General features: G+C 30.1%; 2 protein-coding genes across 3 annotated transcripts in view; one reads left to right on the forward strand and one right to left on the reverse strand.

The window, feature by feature from the left end:
* The window catches only part of LOC103307783 (cilia- and flagella-associated protein 44), a 6,929-nt gene extending 4,835 nt beyond the window's left edge, over positions 1 to 2,094 (forward strand). The window contains exons 8-10 of one of the 2 annotated variants that reach the window (XM_029488424.1): positions 851 to 985; positions 1,368 to 1,833; positions 1,927 to 2,094. In XM_029488424.1, the coding sequence (XP_029344284.1) occupies positions 851 to 985; positions 1,368 to 1,833; positions 1,927 to 2,033 (708 nt within the window). In that variant the 3' untranslated portion in view covers positions 2,034 to 2,094. Of the gene's footprint in view, positions 1 to 850; positions 986 to 1,367 lie in introns of both variants that reach the window. The other variant, XM_029488423.1, reaches the window with a different exon arrangement.
* Positions 2,095 to 2,767: 673 nt separating this feature from the next.
* On the reverse strand, positions 2,768 to 6,753 carry LOC100168963 (transmembrane emp24 domain-containing protein 6-like). The gene is given in 4 exon segments (NM_001246005.2): positions 2,768 to 3,155; positions 5,834 to 5,900; positions 5,980 to 6,176; positions 6,265 to 6,753. Coding segments are annotated over 4 exon segments (780 nt in total). The 5' UTR covers positions 6,553 to 6,753; the 3' UTR covers positions 2,768 to 2,927.
* Positions 6,754 to 9,482: the final 2,729 nt, after the last annotated feature.

Here is a 9,482-nt window from a genome sequence, read left to right on the forward strand (position 1 = left end):
AAAAACGTTGTTTTATAAGCTTGAAACTACGTAAAAAAATATTTTCAAAAAAATTTATACTTTTTGAAATAATGAGTGTTCTTTGATAAAAGAATCACTCGGTATATTATATATTTACGTATATCGACTAATTTACATAAAAAAGTAAAAAGTTTATATAAATTATTTTTAATATATTTTTATAATTAAATAGTTGTAATAATGTTATGTATTATATATGCTGTATACTCATATATATAAATATACCTATATATAATATTACATTTTTCAACTTAAAATATAAAGTAAATATATCAAGGTATAATACCTACTAACAATCTCAATTATTAACTAATAATTGGCATTTACTCTTCTAGTATGTTCACATTCATTAGGAAAACTATGGAATCTTAATTCTGGATTTCGCCTGGATCGTGAATACTGAGCAGAACTGATTTGACTTATTTGGACGGGGTGAAAATTTAGCACTGCTATTTTCCATTATGTTTTATTTAATAAATAATAGTTAATACCCAATATTGTCGGTTAACATAAAATTTAAATATATAGACACTCGTATGTTGTATTATAAATATTAATATAAACACATAAATTAACCATAAACCTATGAAAGAAACAACACATTCATTCACTCTTATAATAAAATAATAATAACACCGAAGTTGCCCAGTTGCACTAGTTACAATTTATACCACCAGAGTGCGATCAATCTTTGAGATTCCTCAATACATATTATTATAGTATATTATAGTATTTTACAATATAATAATTTAGTATATAGATTATAGAACATTCTTTTTAAATATTATCTATGTTGTGTGCACTATTTTATGAATTGTTTTTATTTCAGAATAAAATCAGCTGTCAAACAGAGTTAATAATTGATTTATTAAAATGGAATACTTTCAAAATAAAAACCTTAAAAGATGTTTGTGGAAACATAAATAAAATTAGACAGTGTTTGATGGAACAAAAAAAAATTAAAGTAAATATTTTTTTTCTACTAAGTAGTTTTTTTAGTTATTTAATTCTCGTCTTAAGGTATCAAGATTATTAGTTACCTAATTAAAATGTTAGTCCCGTTTATTTAACGGACCTATAAACGAGCTTATAGGTTTATGGTCCTGTTATAATACTTAAAATGGAAAAAAATCATTATCATGAAAATTATTAACGTTTTTGAAAATATTATTTTTAATACTTTCTGGGATAATGAATGTTTACATACTATTAAAACTTAAAAGAGTTATCCTGAATACTTACATAGAACATTACAATTTAGAACATAATATTCAAAAATCAATAATAAGTTTTATATTATACCAAATTACCAACCCATCTTATAATATTTATTTTCTAATTCACAGATAAAACTTCAAAAGTTAACAATGGAATCATCTTTTACAATAGAACTCAATACCATTAAACGAACATATGATACATTATTAAAAAGGAAACAAGATATAAGTGAGAAAATAAACATGTATAAATGCAAAGGCAAAATGTTCCCTCCTTTAGTAAAACAATCGCACACAAAGTCAATACAAAGTCAGCCGGTCAATGATCGGTCCTTAGCTACACCTGTTACTCCACAAGAGGGGAGCGAAGAATCGTGGACAATCAACGAAGAACCACTTACTTACAACATGGAATTTAATGTTGAACCAAAGAAGTTGACTTTTTCCAAACAATCATTATCACGGTTAACAAAACAGTCGTCACACTTTGATAGTTTTGAAAATGTCGATGAAGGGTACAAAACAAAGAAATGGACGACCTATTATGACGACGAAGTGATACCGCTTACAGAGACCGTGGAAGACTTTGCAGAATATAATGATTTTAGTGAGAGGGCCGAGACACAGAACAGCTCGTCGGACGACAAAGTGATACCGCCTACAGAGACCGTGGAAGACTTTGCAGAATATAATGATTTTAGTGAGAGGGCCGAGACACAGAACAGCTCGTCGGACGACAAAGAATCCAATGGTAGCCACAATAATATTCATGATGATAATAAACCAAAAAATTAACACAAATAATGAAATGAAACAAAATATAAAAAATTAATAATAGGAATTTAATTTTTTTTTTTTTTTAATACCAATCATAAATGTGAGCTACAATTTTCTTAAATTTTGAGGAAGAAATTTAAGAATATTATATAAGAATGAAAAAAATATAATGTATTATGATGAATACCATCAATAACATCAGATTTTATTTTAAGTATTTTCAATTTTTTTTTGAAATTTTTTTAAGGTCATTTAGCAAACCTATTCTAAATTTTCATATTAAAAGTATGTCGAATGTCTATTCAATTTATCTATTTGTTGATATCAATCAAATATTTGATTTCTTCTTGAATGCCTTGCATCTAGTAATATTAAAATGTTAGTTAACTAATATTTAATTGATTGCAGTTAATTGAAATATATTATTTTGTTAAATTTATAATTATTTAAACCTATTTTAAAGTACCTATACACTGTAAATCATTGCTCTTCGACTTAATCAGTCTTTCAAAATTATTAATAATTCTTATTTGAATGTTAGTGCCAACAACTATAGAAACGTATTTTGTTATTTAAGGATACTATTTTAAATATGATCTGGTTGTTACTTTATTTCTAATCAGTAATTCTTATGCATTAATTTTATAAATACTAAACATGTTTAAAAACATTAATAATAATTCAATTTTAGTTTTTACCAATTTCATTATAAAAATCTTGTGATTATAAATCATAATATTGAAAAATATATATTTAACAAAGTTTAACTTTTATTTTACCATTTTTATTAATCACAGATTATAATTTTATGTTTTCACTTTATAAAAAGATACATTACTCTTAGAAAAATGAAAGGAATGACATAATAATAAAATAACATAATATAATACACACACAAATATGATATTTTTTTTAAGCCCTTGTTTTTGACTTTCCAGTTTTAGTTTCAAACAATTTACGAACAAAATAAACTTGTAAAGTTGTCGTTCCCATTATTAACAAAATTTGCATTATAGACCATCTGTTCACATATGTTTTGTTATCAACTAATAAATTATAATCACGATTTTCTTGACTACGGACATGGTGTTGATGTTGCAACATGTGATTTATGTTGTTTTCAACTGATTTCACGGTAGACTGAAACAAATAATTACAAATATTAGATATATGGACATGCTTTCAATAGTTTCATACATCAAATACATAGTTGATTTATAATATCCATATAAAAACAGTATATTACTGCATTTTTATATATCTAGCACAAGGACCAGAACCGAAGCCGAAAAAAATCAGTTCTGGAACCGGTTAACCTTAAAAATGTAGGAACCGTAACCATAACCTTAATTATAAAAAGGTTATTTAGGTTAGGGAAGACTAGTTATTTGGACTAATAAAAGTAAGACTATAGAAATGACTATTTTGTTTGTCCGTTTGCAGGATCAGAAAAATAAAAGTAAAATCTTTTAATGTTTTTTTTATTTTGTGTTGTGACTTGTAATTTGTCAACATAGAATCAGAGAGTCGTATCAAAGCTATTAACTAATTGATTATTAATAGAAATAAACCTCTAGTTGAGTGAAAAATATATAATTATAAATAATAATACGGGCATAATATTATTCAACATTGTAAAACTAAAAATAGTAGATAAGAAAATCCATTTGATATGACATTGTTGACGTGCGCCAACCTAGCAAGGGGGCAGTCAGCAATGGAGATGTTGGTATTGTGTTTTAATGTTTTTTTAACTTTTCATAATACCTTCTATTTTCATGAAATAATTATAATTTAAACATGAATAAATAAATTATTTCAGACTATTTTTTTAATAATCAGAAATCAAAAATAACCGAAATTAACCGGTATTAACCGGTTCTAGAACTCTTATATTTTTTTAGAAAACCAAAACGAAACCGGAACCCTTAAACAAATTAATTTAATAACCGGAACCGAAATACCCTATAGGTTCCAGTCCCTGATCTAGCAGTTGTAACAACTATTTGAAACTTAGGCAGGTGGGAAGATAGTGGTATTCATAATAATATGACTTATTTATAGTACAAGTTGAAAGTATTTTTTATACCTACAATGGTAAATAAATATATTTTAAATGATTTTGGATAAGTGGGTTGGAGGCATACAATTTGATTGTGTTTAGATTCTCAGTGTAGTCACTTTGTAACAAATTATACCTAATTTTAAACAATTATGTATTATTTAAATTAATTTAATTAAAACACGTTTATTTTTAATTTGTTTTAGTGATTTATTCATAAGAGTTGTACAAAAGACACCATTTAGTTTTTAGACTAGTAGTTATTTAATAACCTTCTTTTTTTTAATAATAACATTTTTTTTATGAACTTCAGAAACACCAAGATATAATTAACAATCTAATTTATTAGATTAAAATGTATACTATTTTGTATTTAGATAAACTTTAATAAAATGTACTCATACTACCACTTGTTCAAATACAGACTATTATGTACATAATTTATTCGATAATGTTTATATACTTTGATGTAAATGAATCCTGTAAAAAATAAAACCAAAATTTTCCTACTGGAACAAAAAAAAATTATTTATAATATAATGAATTATACATATTAATTATTATAATTATTAATAGTGAGAGGTTACAACTACCTACAAATTATATTATGCTCTACTTTAGTGTCTTAGTTTTAGCTATTCTTAGCCATCAGAACTGTTTGACTGTATTGACATTAGAATTTTATCAAGATTAATATATTGTGTTTGTATTTTTTTATATATTTTTTGTGAGACTTAACCCTTCCCTCCCCATACAAAATTCCTGGCTACGCCACGTTGTGTTGATTTTATTATTTTAGGTTAACATAACGCTAATTATTTATAAAACATTGTACTGACTGTAACTACTGTATTGTGTACTTACTTTTAACAGGTCCAGTATTCAAAATTCATGTACCAACCATAGCAGAGAACTTTTTTTGCTACACCTCTAGCTATGTATATTTTCACTTTAAACTTTTAATATATATATGCCCATTGTACAATTAATATAAACAGCATTAAATTTAAGTACTAAGGACACAATATAGGAGTCAGGTTCAGCACAATGTTCTATACGTATAAATATTAATTTACAATCGATAACATTTTTTGCATAGTCACCACTCTCTAGAGGACGTTACATATAGCACCCCATCATATACTTTATTCAAAATAAGACCGTGACCAGGCTGCCGAGTTGTGTGCATGGGCCTGGCTTTGTTCCGTGGCAGCACCTGATGCGTCGCCGTAGTGGGGACGGCATCTGGCCATATGTCTGACCGCCGTCCGACGAAAACTGGTCGCCGCCTGGTCACGGTCTTATTTTGAATAGAGTAAAGAATCTCATCAGTTGGTTTTAGATGATTTTTAACTAGGAATAGCATTTTAAAGATAGCTCTAATACTGCTCACGAATATTGGTTATAACTTTAAAGTTGATATAACACAATACAATAATTATTATTTATTAATTTAAAATTTAAATATTTTTATTATTCTAATAGGAATCCGCTGATTTGGTGTGTTTTATCGTATACCAATTTAAATACAAAATTTTTAATTTTTTATAGGTACCTTTTGTTGAACTAAATAGATTTGACTGTATCTTAAACACAATTTTACAGTATGTATTTTGGTTTTAAGTATTGCATTTTCAATATTATAGATTAGAGATTCTTTAATAGCATGAAATGTAGGTATATACTATAGCCTATGGTTCATCAAATTAATTTTTAGCAATTTATTAAATACAAAGATGTTATTTATAAGACTCACTGTAAAATTTTCAACGCCAACATTCATGTCTTCTATTTCTTTATGGTATTCATCCCATTTGTCATACCTGAAAATAAACACAAATCATTTAAATGTGTACAAACTCCTCACTAGTATAAATTGTACCTAATGTTTATAATACTAACCTAATGACTGTGATGTACAAATTTACTAATTTGGCAGCAAATTTGGAAAACTGATTATCTATACAAACACTGTAATAGCCTCCTGTGGACTCTTGGTCTTGATAATCGGAACTGGCTTTCCACTGGTACGGGTGAACAATCTGCCCGTTGGGATGCCTGACGGCAAAACCAGCCATCCCATCACCGCCTCTCAGCACCTGTCAAAAGCAACATAGTTATTAGGTATTTGACCAGCGTCCAGCACCGAAACAGTCAAATAAAATGTCAAAGGCTTGTTATCTGCACCTGAGCGCTTGCGTAGAATGTTGCTCCCGGGTTGACAAATTGAAAATAACAATCCTCTTTGCCCGGGTCAATGATCACTTTGTAATCCATCGCGACGGCCGGCAACGTCTCGTACCACGGCGCTGTCGGCTGAGCCGGCGGTAGCTGCTGTTCTTGAGCAGGTATTGGCTGCGCCTGGCCATTGGCGTCGTCTAACATCGTGATAAATAGAGCGACGGCACAGCACAGGCTAAACGTCGGCGGCGACAACCGTCGGACGGCCGTCCTCTTCTGGCGGCCAACGATCATAACTGTGGCGACAGCGGTGCGAATCTCCTTTGAACGTTGCAATCTACTTAGGGTTAAATAACCGATGCTCACAGCTGCACGTTCGGAGACATTTCGCCGTTTTCTAACGAACCACTTTCACCCAATCCGCAGATCAAAGTCGAACGCCTACAACAGAGCACGCACGACACATCGGCACATTATCATTAATGTAATATCACTAATGTCATGTTGTTATTATTTTACTAGTCCAGACGATTTTAAAATTATTGCGTGTCATATACATGAAGTTCGGAGCGAATTCGTTTGCTTTATTGCTTATCAATTGATATTGTTATCTACGCGAAGGTAAAATATTTTCACCACGGTTTTAGATATACCACGATTGTCGATTATAAAGATTTGTCTAAATATTGTCTCAAATCAATTTAAACATCATTTAAATTTACAACATTTTTTTATTTATTTTGAAAGTGGAATACAAATTCAAATAATAATAAAATATAAAAGCAATATGCCATTCCCTCAAAAATATTATTCTCTATCTTTTTTGTAATAGCTGACTTTACTCTAAGATTAGTTAAACGCATAGAAAAAATGATTTTGAGTAAACGCGTTTTGTCTATGTTGCGCGTGGGCCAGAGAGAGAAAACGAATAGTGCGCTGACATCCTCTTAAATTACTACCCAACATTTATTTTATGGTAGGTCAGTATGGACTCAAAAGTTAATAATAATAATATAATATTATGATATATTAAATAAATGTATGTATTTAAATGAATTACTGTGGCGCGGTCCGTACACTCGTAACTGCGGATTGTACGTATCAGCCGGTGTTGCTTTCTCCCGGATGGGTGACCACCCGGGATTTTTGGCAACAAATCTTTGCCAAACACACAAACGTGTTTTATACAACCGTTCGACCCACTACAAACCAGTGGCTGGCTAAACTTCAATTTTAAATGACGCATTTTCATAATTATGTACTTATCACCACCACCACCATCCTATTTTTACTTATAACAAAGTTATGATGTTAATAAAATGTGATCAAAAGAGCCAAGAGGTCAGGCTTTAGCATGTAATTCTGCGCCGCAGTCACTGGGTGGCACCACCCCCTTTGAAAAGTTGACGCAACTGCGTCAAAATTGACCACTTCGGGTTGCCACTGCTACAAACAACCTACAAACAAAAAAACAGCCTTTGGCCCTTTGGCCGGGCTTAAGTTCAGAAAAATAAAATGAATTACTGTAATGAGTGTACCTAAGTACTTATATACTTAAATCAATGATGAAATTTAAACAAGACAATTAAATTATTTATATGTACTTATTTACGTATCAACTATATATAATATTAAAATAATCAAATTCATTATTAGAATATGATTAATTGGTTACATAGCTCTGCAGAAAGCAATATAAAAACAAGATTGTGAAAAATAATTTTAGTCCATAGCTCATATAGTCACATGTTACACAGTATTTACACACTATTTGTTTATATCCACTGTAAAATATATACGTTGTACTTACAGTCTTTACAAGAAAATTTCAAACTTTATTTTCTACTTATTACAGCCTGGACATGTTTATATTTAAAAATAAGATTAACCCGCGTCCCCCAGTGTTGTTAAATAGCTTGCTGCAATTTATTACAAGCTACGATAATTTATTATTATAACTAACCACCTGTTTGAAAAACTAATGACTTATATAATTGACATAGATAATATTAAACAATATAATAATTAAACGCCGCGCCACCACTGTCCATTTTTTTTACGTATTTCAAATAAAATTATTTTTAATATATTATGTATAATTTAATTTTTAAATTAAAAATAATTGTTTGTTCAGTATTTTTTTAATGTAAAATGATAAATGTCTTATGGACCCCAACTTGGACATACCTTGGGGACCCCGGTGGCCCCAGACTAAATACACCACCTGATGTTGCCATCAATCTGAACAACTATCAGTGTTCCGACGACGAGTGAACCACGTGCAGACGTGCAGTAGCCTATTTGGCCAACAGACGGCACCATCATTTTGACGCGGCCATTTTAACAGTCAGTATTGGCCGCTAAATCGTACATAGCTGGTTGCCTACCTTCAGTACATAAAGCGCCAAGGAATACCCGGCACCGATGGTCCATAGTTTGACAAATTTTACATTGAAAGATCGTTGGGTCCAACCACCGAACACTCAGACGAATACTTGATTTACAACAGAAACTACCATAGAATAGCCTTCTCCGGTCTATATCACAACGCTACCCTCCAGTGGCGTATTTAGGAATTTTGATAGTGGGGGGGGATGAAATATATAATAATAGGTACACTCAATAAATTCGATTATAATATACATTTTTAAAATCCTCTAACTTGTTGAGTTTAGTGTGGATCAAGGTGAAATAAGAATTAACACAAATTTTATAGTACATAATAGCATTTATTATAAATTCATACCAACGACTAGGGATTAAAATGCCGCAAAAATTTCCGGAAAAATTTGGAAAAAACGGTTTTTTCCCAGAGCCTTGGAAAACGTGGAAAAATTGGAGAATATTGAAATAATACATTTCCGAAAAAACCGAAGTTTTCGGAAAATTAAAAAAAAAACCGAATTTTCGGAAAATTTTATTTACGCTTAAAAATTAAAATAATCTATGTAAAAAAAACCATTTTAAAAAAATAAAGAAGGAAACCAGTCATTGTCATTTCACATTTGCCAATACGGTTATCAAAGTATTATTGTATTAAAATTTAAAAATATTAAGAGGACGTCGCGACGTCACACCCGCATGTGTTGTCTCCGTCTTACACACGTACGTTATAGCAAATGTTCGTTCAGAAGATTCAATTGTGTGCTGTTAGTTTTTATATTAGAGTGAATTGACCTATTATCAAATTTAAAGGTAAGATTATTATCTAGGGCCCCACGTAG

The sequence above is a fragment of the Acyrthosiphon pisum genome, chromosome A1 (assembly GCF_005508785.2).
Source record: "Acyrthosiphon pisum isolate AL4f chromosome A1, pea_aphid_22Mar2018_4r6ur, whole genome shotgun sequence".
Lineage (NCBI taxonomy): Eukaryota > Metazoa > Arthropoda > Insecta > Hemiptera > Aphididae > Acyrthosiphon > Acyrthosiphon pisum.